The 15,600-nt window shown below is 34.2% G+C and overlaps 1 protein-coding gene across 4 annotated transcripts; it reads left to right on the top strand.

Moving 5' to 3' along the window:
* The first annotated feature begins 1,417 nt into the window (after window positions 1-1,417).
* Window positions 1,418-11,300, top strand: LOC114525854 (tetratricopeptide repeat protein 28-like). Of its 4 annotated transcripts, XR_003687271.1 has the most exons (6): window positions 1,804-1,888; window positions 3,023-3,060; window positions 4,235-4,272; window positions 4,845-4,882; window positions 5,180-5,344; window positions 10,984-11,300. XR_003687271.1 is itself a non-coding variant. In XM_028547312.1 (5 exons), exon 5 carries the CDS (start codon window positions 5,896-5,898, stop codon window positions 8,722-8,724), a length of 2,829 nt encoding a protein of 942 aa, XP_028403113.1. In that variant the 5' UTR covers window positions 1,804-1,888; window positions 3,023-3,060; window positions 4,235-4,272; window positions 4,845-4,882; window positions 5,180-5,895; the 3' UTR covers window positions 8,725-8,941. The 4 variants fall into 4 exon arrangements, 3 of the variants coding, with proteins under 3 accessions (XP_028403115.1, XP_028403113.1, XP_028403114.1); XM_028547312.1 differs by lacking the exon at window positions 10,984-11,300 and having other exon boundaries at window positions 5,180-8,941; XM_028547313.1 differs by lacking the exons at window positions 1,804-1,888; window positions 10,984-11,300 and adding an exon at window positions 2,864-2,916 and having other exon boundaries at window positions 5,180-8,941.
* Window positions 11,301-15,600: the final 4,300 nt, after the last annotated feature.

Raw genomic sequence — 15,600 nt, 5'->3', positions numbered from 1 at the left:
TTAAAGAGATGCACATTGGTCAGATATTCGAGCATAGGGACTATAATCCAACCACCTTCCAGGCTGATCTTGCCTTACTATGACTGACCCATCCAGTTATTTCTGCAGATCATTTACGAAATTTACAATATATAATATTGGGAGTTAACGCTGACTTGTGGGGGCGTCACAAGTATTTATAGTCACAACCAAGCCCGTCGATAACACAATCATTGTTTTTTTCTTTAGAATTGAAGTATAAAGTAAGAAGTGGATCATCAAGTTGGTAAGATCTCATTTAAACATTTGAACTCATATGAATATTTCATACCAATCATGCAAACATGCTTTTCTGCCTGGGCAAAATGTGCTGAAAAGGTCATTTCACACGAAAATTTATTGTCGCAATCACAGTATCTCCCGTAGTTCTTTTGTAGAGTCGATCAAAGTAGCGCGGGGGATTATTTGATTTGGACTTGCCCTGTAAACATTTTATGCTCCCTATTTTACGAGTAGGCCATCGCTGAATTTAATATTAAGGGATACATATTATATAAAACATAAATTGAGGTTTGTTTTGGCATACACGTTCAAACTTGTTTTGCTGAATGCATTAGACGGTGACGGATGACCTTGTTAACTAAGTCGTTGTTATATTACAGTAGAAATACAAGTGACATTCAGAAGCAACGCGTATTATTACATTTTTGCAAAATGTTTCTTAAAAGTATAATTCAAAGTTTTATGCTGCATACTGTATGCAGTTTAAGTATGTGCATTATAGGGTAAAGGTTAGAGTTATAAGCACTCGTGCTGAGCCTAGTTTGATCACTGGAATGTTAATAAGACATCATGAAGAGAGGTATACAATTCGAATACCTTTCCAAAACAGAATTAAATCCGGTTTGAGTGACGTTTGACGAAAGAACGTCGGTTTTTGAGATCTGTCAGTAATATATATATATATATATATATATATATATATATATATATATATATATATATATATATATATATATATATATATATATAATAATAAAATAAATTTATTTATTTTATTTTATTTTATTTTAATCGCTCTATTAAATTTTGATATCGAGCACTCTTTCTTCTTGGATACTTTACTTAATTGTATATATATATATATATATATATATATATATATATATATATAATATTATAATATATATATATATTAATATATATAATTGCACAAAACAATCACACAAAAATGACGTCTGCACGTTTTGAGGCATTACAATCATCACACTTGAAATAAATGAGCGGTGAAAAATACGAATTTACTTGGTAGGTATTTGAAGGCATCTATATATCTTGCACAAAATAACAAGACCAGGACATCTTATAATCAACATGATATAAATTTCTTGTTATAATTAATCTTTCTTGTTTAGAATATGAGTTAAAAAGTGAAGAATATATCATCAAGTTGGTGAGCAATTGATTAATCTATTAGGGTATGTTATATTAGTTTTGACGCATGATTCTATGAGAACTATGAAAGTATTATTTGTTTCAAAACCCGTCATTCATGGAATGCATGACTTGATCCTGCACACAAGACAGATATATTGTGAAGACATTATTATATACAAATGACAAGTATGGAACGTTTGGTATCAAACATGGAAAAATTGAAAGCCTTCAACTTAAGAGATAATTTACTTGAACAATGAAAATTTTAATTAGCACTTAGAAGTCGGTTTGACTGCTAAGTTATTGAGACATCAAGCTGAGCCATTTTCATTAATTTTAGTTTCAACTGTCATCTCATAACAGTTTCCCTGCATGTGCATATAAAATATAAAGCAGCTCGAACTGCTATTTAAAACATACTTGAATCTGGTTAAAATTAATGAAGTTTGGCGACACAAGAGTTGATATATCTGTAAGTAATACGTATATACATAATTATGTCTTGTGTATATTATCAAGGTCGAGAATATCATGAATTTACTTTCGAAGGAGGGGAAATTGAGACGCAAGAATTTAGACAGTTAACTAAAGTATAAAGATTCATAACGAAAACAAAGGCTTTCCGTTAAATAGAGTAAGATTTTCAAGCATTTCTTCGTGTAAATACAGCAACTACCTGCTCAAATTATCGGTTATTTTATTCTTTAAGATTATTTGAAATAAAACGTTTAGGTAACTTACCTACCACCAGACGATAGTTTCGTCCACTTGACTACGACTTGCGCTTCTGGCCAGTTTCGATCGATATCTACATTAAGTATATAACAAAAAGACTGGGTATACCCTATATAGAGCTATCGAGTATTCAATTATTTTATCAAAGCGTCAAAATTGTTATATTCCATTCTGACCCAATTCTGATCTGATTCGGTTTACTTTCCTGTTTGTAAAATAAATTGCTATGTGAAATAAATTTACACAGCATACCAAAATTAATATAATTGAAATTTCTTCCTCGTTTAAATTACTTTCCCGATTGGAAAGGGAATTCTTTGAGATATGACATTCAGAAGCAAGGCATAAAATCAAACTATTCACCACCCACGCAATAGATGGCGTATGTTGAAATTCATTAGTTCAGTATATTAACTTATTTACAAGTTCTCAGTTTTCATAAAACTACCACCGCACTATAAAAGATGCGCCAAACCAAACATAATTGCGGTAAAACGATCGCACGAAATGACGCATGTTTTGAGATACACAAATGATGATAAAGTTTGTTTCAAAACTAGTTATTTGTGGAATGCATGGCTTTAGTGAACATGCAAATTACGTCATTTTAAGAGCAGAGTTATCACATTATTCACCGATTGTTTGAGTGTGAGAAGATTTTACTAACTTTGGATCAGATCATCTCCTTTTTCCTAAATGTAATGCAGACCCATTACACTCACATAACATGAAATAAATGAGTGGTGAAAACTACAAATTCGCTGGGTAAGTATTTCAAAACAAACATTATCTTGCACGGAACAACAAGACCAGTAGACCACGTAATCAGCATGATATAAATTTCATGTTATAATTTATCTTTCTCGTTTAGAATATGAGTTAAAAACTGAAGAATATATCATCAAGTTGGTGAGTACTTCACAAACAAATAAGAATATGTTTTATTAGTTTTTGACGCATGATTCTTTGAGATATGACATTCGGAAGCAACTCATAAAATCAAACTATTCACCACCCACGCAATAGATGGCGTATGTTGAAATTCATTAGTTTCGGAAATGAAGCTTTTTTTCCAATATATTTGTGTTTCTTGAAATAACTTATTTACACAGTTCTTAGTTTTATCAAAACCAGCATCGTTCGGTTCATCGCTGGTAATAACGCGACATTTTATTATTTATTATTCCTTATTACCTGAAACATGTAAACTTTGGGTGATTGACAGAAATAACATGTCCACTTTCACGATACTTTTCTACTCACATAGTGGCTTGAATCTGTAGGCTGAAAGTATTTTAATGTTGGGTATTTCACCAGCACTTCTCGGGTGCAAGATCTGATTATCAGGGATTTTCAATCCTATAGTCTTAAACACAGTCAAGCTGGGCCCAAACGAATTTGCAAATATGTAATGAAGTTTGTTTTAAGATGCATATATGATGGTACGTTTCTTTAAAAATTGTTATTTGTGGAACTTGGCTGAAACTTCGATTGTTGTAAATAGTTACTATAACATGATTTCAGTCAACTTACTAAAGGAGAAGCTTTATGTATAAATATAAATATATTTGTGGATAATGGGGCGAACTGATATTCGTTTCGTTTTGTGGGTGATGGCAGATTTAGACAGTCAAACAAAAACTCAACCATATGTCCACATCTGCAATATTTTCTTTATTTCACATAATTCACAACATTGTGTAAAACGATTACATAAAATGACGCCTGCATGTTTTGAGATACACAAATGATGATAACGAACATTTCAAAACTTGTTATTTGTGGAATGCATGGCTTTAGTGAACATGTAAATTACGTCATTGTAAGAGCAGAGTTGTCACAGCATTCACTGATTGTGTGAGTGTGAGACGATTTTATTCACTTTGGATCAGTTCTCTTTTTTCCTAAATGTAATGCATACCCATTGCAATCACATAACATGAAATAAATGAGTGGTAAAAACTACAAACTCGCTTGGTAAATATTTTAAAACAACCATTATCTTGCACAGAACAACAAGACCAGTAGACCGCATAATCAGCGTGATATAAATTTCATGTTATAATTCATCTTTCTTGTTTAGAATACGAGTAAAAAAGTGAAGAATATATCATCAAGTTGGTGAGTGCTTCAAAAACCTATAAGAGCTTGCAATTGTTTTATTAGTTTTTGACGCATGTTTCTTTGAGATATGACGATCAGAAGCAACGTATAAACACAAACCATTCCTCACCCACGCAATAGATCGCGTTTGTTGAAATTCATGCTTCAGAATCATCGTCTGTCGTATCACAATGAGTTTTGCCGTCTGTTTATTTTCTCTCTTATATTTACACATTGCTCGTGTCTATCTTCTGTCGCACACAAGTTTGTTGAATTGATTTTATCACATCTCATTTGAATGCAATATGGAGAACCAAAAAGGAAACTCCATTTTCAATTAGTCGCTTATAAGGCAAGTTATTTGCACTCTACGAGTGCTGTGTGAGAGAGGTTTTGCCAATTTGATCTTTTTTTCGAACTAAAATATAACAATTATAATTGCATAATAAAATGAGTGGTGAAAACTACATACTTGCTTAGTAAACCCTTTAAAAACAACCATTATCTTCCACACAACAACAAGACCAGTAGACCGCATAATCATGCAGAATGATATAAATTTCATGTTGTGATTGATCTTTCGTTTTTAGAACATGACTTAAAAAGTGAAGAATATATCATCACATTGGTGAGTACTTCACAAACCTATAAGAAAATGGCGTATGTTGAAATTCATGCTTCAGAATAATTGTCTGTCTTATCACGATCATATTTGTCATCTGTTGATTTTCTCTCTTATATTGAGACAATGCTCGTGTCTATCTTCTCTTACAGACAAGTTTTTTAAATTGATATTATTCATTATTTTTATTGAACGCAATATTGAAGCCGAAAGGGAAATTGCCAAGCTCTCAATTTATTAATCAACCATCGAACAGCTGATTCTTAGCTTGAGTCGCAGTTAACAACGTTCTTCAATTTTTAGCGGCCAAAAATGTCCGGTATTCCATGGGAAAGCGAGGAAAGACAAAACTACATTCGAGCAGACTACATTGTCAGTGATGTTGTCAGGAAGGAATTGAGAAGTTTCTTTATTCAGGAATGGAACAAACGTTACCAGGCTTCTCTTGGAGCATGGGATGACACAAACGTAAGTGGTATTCAGTTGTTTAATTTCGAGAAATCACGAAAAAGACCAAATAAATCAATGCTTCAGTCCAAATTTAATCATGGAAATACAACTGATTGGGATTGTACTGTACTTTTTGATGCAATTCTTTATTCCAACTCGATTGGTTCAAGCCTTAATCCAACGCAAAAAACTGAAATCGATAATCTGAGAGAGCTACGAAATGAATTAGCTCATGAACCTGAAAAAACGCTCGTTGATGCAAACTTTCAAACCAAGACAACAAATGTTATAAATGATTGAATGCATTAGAACTGTCAAGCAACGAAGTCGTTCGAATTAAAAATCTCTATAAATCCTTCCAAATTCTACCACCCAAGCCAACTCATGAATTTGTTTCTCGTTCTGACAAGATACACGAGGTAAGAAAAGATCTTGAAAAGTTGCGCAGTGATAACGATGGCAAACTTACATATTTTTACATCTCTGGGAATCCAGGAAGTGGAAAATCTCAACTCGCCAGACAAGTTTGTGATGTTATTTGCAAAGATGTTCATGCGAAGGACGAAGCAATGTTTGTGATGACATTGAACGGAAAAGATTCAGATTCTCTTTTATATTCCTATGAATATCTTTGTCGTAAGCTAAATTGCGACGAAAGCGTATTAAAAAATCGTTCCAGCTTTTCTAAACCAAAGGATGAGAAAATAAAAGATTTGAGATCGCAAATATCCAATAGAATTAAGAATTGGAAGAAGTGGTGGATTATCGTCGACAATGTGGAAAATCTTGAGCTCATTTCCCCACTACTGCCTCTGATGGGCGACGATGTTTGGAATAACGGTCAAATCATAGTGACGACACAAAACAGAAATGCAGTTCCTTCCGACAGCTTGTCAAGTAAACATATTTCACTTAGTCTCGGTATGAATGACCGAGAGTGTCGCCAGCTTCTTGCCCTGTTATCAAGAACTGATGTCAGTGATTCATTACTAGATGAGGTGGCAGAGAAGTTAGATTGTCAACCACTGGCAATGGCTGCCGCAGCCGTGTATATGGGACAAGTCATCGAGAGCTGCCCAGATTTTTCTTGGCGAGATTACCTAAAAAAGCTTGAAAAGGGGAAAATAGAATTAACAGAAGAGCGTCTTCGGCAGACAAATTCAGCAGCATATTCATCCACCATGAGTGCAGCTGTGCTTTTAGCCGTTAGAAAATGCGCGGAAAAAAACAAAATTCTTGGACATGCATTCAACCTTTTCTCTTTGATATCGTTTGAACCACTACCACTTGATCTTGTTGTGAAATACATTCAGCAGGAAGAAGAAGAGTTGGATGCAGAGGATATCATTCTTCCAATAAAAGACTGCTCATTGTTTGTTCATGTTAGGAATAAGGAGAGCGATATCCGTCTTCATCGGGTTGTACACGAAGCAGTGAAAATATTTTGTCTTCCGAAAGAACCTAAAATTGATAATGCTTCTGAAACCGAAGTTCCAAGAAAAAGAAAGAAAACAATCCATAATCATTTAGAAGCAGTAGCCCGCAAAGTGTTAAAAATATTGTATTACTTCGAGGATAGGAAAGATAAAATTAAATTGATTTCACATTTAAAAGCATTTAACGCAGAAATTAAAAAACTCTTTCCAAATGATGGCTTAAATATAGCAGGTCTAAATCCTGAAACAATAAGTGTTTATCAGTTCTTTGGAGACATATTACGTGACTTTTCCGAGTTTAAACTGTCAGAGGAATTTCTTCAACAAGCAATGAAAATGGCATTAGAACAATTTGAGCCAAATGATATTAACCTTTTTGGTTGTTACAACTCCCTAGGTCTTGTATGTAATGAGAAGGGTGATCAGAAACAATCTTTGAATTATCATAAAAAGGCGCTGAAAATTGCTTTAGAACATTTAGGATCAAACGACATTAACGTTGCTGTTTCATACAACAATCTGGGTGGTGTGTTTTATGATAAAGGTGATTTCGAACAGGCAGTTGAATTTTATCAAAGGGCACTCGAAATTCAATTACAACAATTAACACCGAATCATGTTGACGTTGCAGCTTCATATAACAACCTGGGAAATGTGTGTAGAGAAAAAGGTGATCTGGAACAAGCCTTGGATTATTATCAACGATCGCTGAAAATTAAATTAGAACAATTAGGAGAGAACCATATTGATGTTGCTCGCACTTATAGCAACCTGGGTGTTGTTTGTCATGACAAAGGCGATCTGGAAAAGGCCAGTGATTATAATCAACGGGCCCTAGAGATTCGATTGGAACAATTAGGTCCAGATCATGTTGACGTTGCTCGTTCATACATCAACCTTGGTTTTGTGTGTTTCGATAAAGGTGATTTGGAACAAGCAAGTGATTATTATCACCGAGGCCTGGAAATTCAATTACAACAATTCGGACCAAGCCATGTTGACGTTGCTGGTGCATATCTCAACCTGGGTAGACTTTACTCTAATAAGGGTGATCTTAAAAAAGCTGAGGAATACTATCAACAAGCACTGAAAATTCAATTGGAAAAATTAGGACCAAACCATATTCATGTTGCTAGGTCCTACCACAACCTGGGTTCTGTATATCATAATAAGGGTGATCATAAACAAGCTGAGGAATATCATCAACAAGCACTGAAAATTCGATTGGCAAACTTAGGACAAAATCATTTTGATGTGGCTATGTCCTACCAATGCCTGGGTTCTGTATATTGTAAAAAGCATGATCTGGAGAAAGGCGGCGAATATTATCAACGAGCACTGAAAATTAGATTAGAACAATTAGGGCCAGATCATATTGACGTTGCTACTACATACCATTGCCTGGGTATGATGTGGAATATTAAAGGTGATGAAGAGAAGGCAATCGAATACCATCAACTGGCGCTAAAAATTCGTTTAGAAAAATTAGGAGGAAACCATGCTGATGTTGCTGCTACTTACAGAAACCTGGGTGATGTATATATTGATTTGGGTGACGAAGAGAAAGCTGAAGAATATTATCAACAGGCACTGAACATTCAATTAGAACAATTAGGGCCAGATCATATTGACGTTGCTACTACATACAATTGCCTGGGTACGATGTGGAATATTAAAGGTGATGAAGAAAAGGCAATCGAATACTATCAACTGGCACTGAAAATTCGTTTAGAAAAATTAGGAGGAAACCACGCTGATGTTGCTGCTACTTACAGAAACCTGGGTCGCGTATATACTGATTTGGATGACGAAGAGAAAGCTGAAGAATATTTTAAACTGGCAGATCTTATTGATAAAGGTATTGTTACATTAACCGGTAAACATATTTGGAAATTTTTAGGAGCGGTGTCACTAGCAGCGTATCCTATATATAACAACCTAACATCGAGTAAAATAATATAAAACTGTCTAAAATAGACAAGATCATTATAACTCTACTGACGAATATCCTGACGGTGGAAAACGTCGAAAGGAAGTGATTTTTACACTTTTGGCAGTTATTATCCCATAATCCATGCTGATACACATAGTGTCTGATATATAACGTGAGTAATAAAGCTCATCTCATAAACATCACCTAATAATACCTATAACATCGGTAATAAGTCCTTTTCTTCAACTATATATTAAAGTGCCTATATCACTCGTGGAATCTTTATGCGTTTGAAAAGAATGTAAAAAGTTAGTTAATATAATAAAAAAGTTTTTTGATTTAGTGCAATAATTTTGAAGATACTAGCCTTTAAACTACTTGCAGTTCCTGAGTCCCAGGCTCCTGTAAACATTGGGCAGTTTCAAATTGAATAGCCGTGTTTAAACCCCGGAGGTTGGGACTCAGGAACCGCAGGTAGTTTAGAGGCTTGTATCTTCGAAATTATTGCACTAAATCAAAAAACGTTTTTTAATATATTAACTAACTTTTTACGTTCTTTTCAAATGCATAAAGATCCCACGAGTGATATAGGCACTTTAATTAAAACGTCTTGTAAGACACTCAAAATGTTGAAGTTCACGGGATATGCATCTAAAGGCTTATTATTTATCAGAAAGGTTCGTTAAGACGTACATAGCTTTATATATAGCTGTATATATATATATATATATATATAATATTATATATATATATTATATAATATATACACACCTATATACTTATATATACACCTATACCCCCATTTGCAAAAACGTTGGCCGCAGATAGATAGATAGATAGATACTCGAAATCTAATTAGAATTGCATATGTTGTGTAATATAGAAATCCCATGCAAATGTAATCATATGCAATTCTAATTAGACTTCGAGTATCTATCTATCTGCGGCCAACGTTTTTGCAAATGGGTGTATAAATATATATATATATATATATATATATATATATATATATATATATATATATATATATTTAAGATGATGAAGATGAAGATGAGATGAAGGCGGAGGCGGGGGCGGGGATGGAGGTGGTGGTGGAGGTGGAGGTGGATATGGATATGGAGATGGAGATGGAGATGGAGATGGAGATGGAGATGGAGAGAGAGATGCAGACGGAGATGGAGATCGAGTCCATACAGAAAAGAGCACTTCAGATTATTTACCCCTCAGTTAATAATTATGACGAGGCGATCTGCCTAGCCAAAATACCAACTTTAGAGTGCAGACGTGAACAGTTATGTAAAACATACATGGCAAAAGTGAAGAATGAAAATCACCCCCCTTACATGCTTCCGAGAAGTCAGAGAAATGACTGCAGTTATAATCTGTAAAAGCTGTAAAAAACCAAGTGCTATTATATAGATGGAGAAGAATTGGGACTATTCGAGTGTGTTCTGTACGACGACAGCAACGATATTGCTCTCATCAAACTGACGCCTGGGTTAACCTTTGCCGAAAAAGACAATTCTGGCTCCTTAGTTTATATTATAGATGAACTTCACGATAAAAGAATGAATATTAAAATATTAAAATTAAGAATATTTAAATAGTTCCGTTCACGAATGCTCATTATATAAAGAGCTGGTTAAGGCAATCAAAAAGGCTTATCTATCTTATCTTACGCATGCACTGTACATTCTGTACAAGGTGTCCTAAAAACCCTAAACCATTGAAATCACCCATATAACAATGTCATAGCTGGAGTTTGAATGCCCAAGCAGCCTGTTGGGACCAACAAAATGTATAACTGTTTGACATAAGCGTTTTTATGTATGATGACAGTTAAATTTGTTTATGTACACACTTTACAAATAAGGATAGCAGTATTTACAACCCAAGCACCATCACCTTCGACAAGTCTTGAACTTTCCGAACAAGTCATTCAAATTTTAACAATAGGTGATTTCAATAGTTTTGGGGAGTTTTGGGACACCCTGTATAGCATTCATGAAGCGAATTTTAGTCTTAAAGACACGCAATTAATTATTATAACGATACATGAAATTTTTTTTATCACGCATCACCACTTTTATGACTAGTATTTGACACTGTTTTGTTGTATTTGTGCGCACTATCTTTTCAAAATTTCCCAATAAAGTTACTGTAAAATGTACAACGTGTCAGAGTCAAGCTCTCTTTGTGATTACATCATAATTATTACGTCATCTATCCAGCTTTTTTGCGTCATATCAGCATCTGAATATTCAGCGAATTTTTACATTAACTAATAGGGTGAAAAGATACATGGTCTCAAGAAAACATATTGGACGAGAATAATGTTTTCAGGAAAATTGATGACAATGAACTGATGAACCGAAATATTTTAATTATACTAAAGAAATCAATATCCAATTAGCATGTCGGTCAAGTCCTGATCATCTATAACACTATTATAATCACATATGAATTTATAAGCCTGTATTGCTATTCTAAACCTTCCTTGCCTTAGATATAACAGCATGCATGAGAACAATATTAGAACAACATGTTTATTCAACAAGATTGGTTTTAAATTAAGCGTTTGACGATATTATATATCTTAAAGGAAAAGAGGAAAACCTATGAGTGAAATATAAATTTAAATTAAAATCACGATGCATATGATGAATATATGAACATACTCAATTATAGAGCAATGTCATATGTTCTAAGCCTTCGACTTTTGGAGTCGTATCCACTGCGTGACACGTCAATCTATCGGTTCTCGCCCTCTTGTCCTGTTTCGAGGAAAGAGGCTCCTCTTGCAAGTTTGACTATGGCGCCGTAGTTTTTGGTTTCTCGCATGTCTTAAGCGGAAGGGTTAAATTATGAAAGGAATGTTTTTCATTATGAACTTGAAAAAGGTTTAAGTAAAATAAAAATAACGTCAGTTATCCCAAGAGCAAATAGTCTCGGGGTGACGAGAATGGTCTCGCAACTTCCAAATTTATGGTTCGAATAATGCTGCATGGTGAAAGTGTTTTATCATGACGTAAAAGAGAAGATTTAGGTAAGTTAGAAAAATATAGCTGATGCCTAGTAATGGGGCGAAAATATAATTGTCATTGAAATTGATGAAGCACGATGCTTTTTGAAATTAGGCCAATGTTTAAAGTGAGACTAAACTTTTTTACTCCAATTTAGACGCAGAATGTCTTCACCTAGTAACCTTGAAAATTTACAATTAATATCTCGGAATAATGAAGTCGGATTTAAGAGCAGACAAATAAGGCCAGGAAACTGTGCAATGATTTGCCACAATTATTGTGATTTATTTGTCATAGTAAGTCGTTAGAAATGTGTTCAAATGTTTTTAGAAATGCGTTAATTACACTTCAAAAATTACTTCACCACGACCAGAATCATGTTATATAATTATTTCAATACCTCAAAGTGACAAAGTCATCTCGCTTCGTTGAATCTCGGCTAAGCGGGATCACGTAAACAGCCTCTTAACGAATGTTAAAACGCTCGAAAACGTTACCGTATGCACATGACCTTAGTCAGTAAAACACAATAAGCTGTAATCTGTCAAAATAATGCGGCCGTTTGTTTACTCGCATGCAGAACAATTAACAGCAGAGGATTGGATTAATATAATGAACGAGGTTTACACATTCACGTACTATAGGGATTTGGGAAGATCAAAGCAGCAATAGTGATTAGCTTTTGAGCTAGTGGGAAGGATCAGAGATTTTAAAGATGATTTCTTAAATTAAAGATTCGGGAAGATGTTAAGAGACAGGCTTATCACTTACAAAGTTGAGTTAAAGAATTTGTTTTGCTAAATGTACATACATCAACCCATCGCAATTTGCATCAAAAGCAATAATAAAGGGCCGGTGTTGTTGCTTCTACCTGATGTTATAAGTCAAACGTTAGCTGCTAAATCTTGTAGATTTTGTTTGAAAATACTTGTAGCAGTTCAAGGTATCTCGCGCTTGTTTAATCAGTCGTATTGGAGCGAAATTCGTCGAGAAAAAGTGGGGAAATATTTGATTAACCTGAGTCACCCGACTTTACAGTCTGTTAAGATGAATATATGAATATGCCTCCCCTCAATTATCGATGCTAACTACGCCACTGCCACGTGGAATCCGAATTTCGGGAGTAATATAGGGAGTTAAAGCTTAAAGTTCCCGGGAACGAGAGGCGTTTACGCTGAATTTATGTCACAATTTTCATTTTACTTTCATTTTTCTTTCTCTCTTTTATCTGAGAATCACGACGATACATCACACTTATCAAGTAATATAAGTTCATCTGCTTTTTACTTTGTACAGTCTGATATTACAAAAGGTTTTTCTATGGCATTTGAGTACATGTGTTCACTCGCTGATGCTCCTGTGAAAAGAAGCACATCGTAAATATCTCAGAACTTTCTCTTTTAATCTCAAAGCTTTATTTTCGATTAATATTTAATTATATTGCTGCAAATGAAAACTGATTCGCCATTGTTACATGAAACTGGGTTCGCTATTTGTTATATCCTTGTCGGTTTCAAATACTTAAAATTTTGTTCTGAAATAACACAAACACATTCAAAGCGTCTATTCAAGTTACAGAGAGCCAGAGTCGGTTCATCTGTAGATCATAAAATGAAATGTGTTGTAAAAACTGAAAATTCCCTTGTTAGCCGATATCAAGGTGGTTATACTAAACCAAGTGATGGAAAAAGACTTGTAATATACCGTGTCTGTAATGAGGAAAGATTGCAGTTCGAGTTGGGATCAAAGGGAATATTGAGGCACACTGAACATAACATGTGTGTGAAGCCCATAGGGCCGGTGATTGATGGAGTGGAAGTAAGTTAATGATTTCAAAACGACCATTCTCTCCCTCGTGAACACAGCGAAAAGGCCAGTAGCCCCTGATATAGATTTCATGTTAATTCATCTTTCTCGTTTAGAATATGAGTTAAAAACTGAAGAATATATAATCAAGTTGGTGAGTGCTTCATAAACCTACACGAATATATCATATTAGTTTTTTACGCATGGTTCTTTGAGATATTCAAAACTTATTTTGCAGGGGTTGTGACGGCTGACCATGTCCCTATATCGTTCAATTACACACGAGCAAATTTTCTATGACAAGTTTTTATGTGCCAAGTTTTAATTGTTCGTCTGTACGCCCAACTTTGACAATTTTTTCTATGACAAGTACACTTGTTCAAATCAAGTATACTTGATTTATAATAAATAAATAAAACTTGTCAAAGAAAAACTTGTCATAGAAAATTTGTTGTACATACACATGTGCAATTGCCAATTAAAACTTGTCATATAAAAACTTGTCATAGAAAACTTGTTCGTCTGTAAGAGGCTTAATTTACAGCCGAGATTTGTTTTTGCGATGCTGAATTGTGGGGGCGTCACAAGTTGTTATAGTCACAACCGAGCCAGTCGATAACACAATCATTGTTTTCGCCTTTACAATTGAAGTTGAAAGTAAGAAGTAGATCATCAAGTTGGTAAGAACTCATTTAAACATTTGAACTCATATGAATATTTCATACTAATCATGCAAACATGCTTTTCTGCCGGGACAAAATGTGCTGAAAAGGTCATTTCACACGAAAATTTTTTGTCGCAATCTCAGTATCTCCCGTAGTGCTTTTGTAGAGTCGATCAAATTAGCGCGGGGGATTATTTGATTTTCACTTGCCCTGCGAACATTTTATGCTCCCTATTTCACGAGTAGGACATCACTGAATTTAATATTGAGGGATACATATTGTATAAAACATCACATAAATTGAGGTTTGTTTTGGCATACACGTTCAAACTTGTTTTGTGAATTCATTGCATGGTGACGGATGACCTTGTAAACTAAGTCGTTGTTATTACAGTCGAAATACAAGTGACATTCAGAAGCAAAGTGTTATTACATTTTTGAAAAATTTTTCTTAAAAATATAATTCAAAGTTTTATACTGCATACTGTATGCAGTTTAAGTATGTGCATTATAGGGTAAAGGTTAGAGTTATAAGCACTCGTGCAGAGCCTAGTTTGATCACTGGAATGTTATTAAGACATCATGAAGAGAGGTATACAATTCGAATACCTTTCCAACACAGAATTAAATCCGGTTTGAGTGACGTTTGACGAAAGAACGTCGGCTTTTGAGATCTGTCAGTGATATATATATATAATTGCACAAAACAATCACACAAAAATGACGCCTGCATGTTTTGAGATATTTGTTATTAATTTTGTGGAATGCATTTCACAGCATTCACTGATTGTGTGGCTGTGAGACGATATTATTCATTTTGGAAAGTTTATCTTTTTCGACAAATAATGCAGCCATTACAATCATCACACTTGAAATAAATGCGTGGTGAAAAATACGAATTTACTTGGTAGGTATTTGAAGGCATTACATATAATATCTTGCGCAGAATAACAAGACCAGTAGACCGCAGAATCAGCATGATATAAATTTCTTGTTATAATTAATCTTCCTCGTTTAGAATATGAGTTAAAAAGTGAAGAATATATCATCAAGTTTGTGAACAATTGATTAATCTATTTGGGTATGTTTTATTAGTTTTGACGCATGATTCTATGAAACACGATTCTTTGAAATATGATATTCAGAAGCAACGCGTAAAATCAAACTATTCACCACCCACGCAACAGATGGCGTATGTTGAAATTTTAGTTTATTTAGTATATTAACTTATTTACAAGTTCTCAGTTTTAATAAAACTACCACCGCACTATAAAAGATGCGCCAAATCAAACATAATTGCGGTAAAACGATCGCACGAAATTTATGGAATGCATTTCGACGCATGTTTTGAGATACACAAATGATGATAACGTTTGTTTCAAAACTTGTTATTTGTGGAATGCATGGCTTTA

Source organism: Dendronephthya gigantea, unplaced genomic scaffold (genome assembly GCF_004324835.1).
Source record: "Dendronephthya gigantea isolate DGI-Jeju-01 unplaced genomic scaffold, DenGig_1.0 000036F, whole genome shotgun sequence".
NCBI lineage: Eukaryota > Metazoa > Cnidaria > Anthozoa > Malacalcyonacea > Nephtheidae > Dendronephthya > Dendronephthya gigantea.
Note: the sequence above shows the minus strand (reverse complement) of the source record. Positions and strands in the feature narration are given on the sequence as shown.

Coding starts and splice junctions, on each gene's coding strand:
- LOC114525854 (XM_028547314.1), top strand. CDS start 5,896: ATGTTTGTGATGACATTGAACGGAAAAGATTCAGATTCTCTTTTATAT.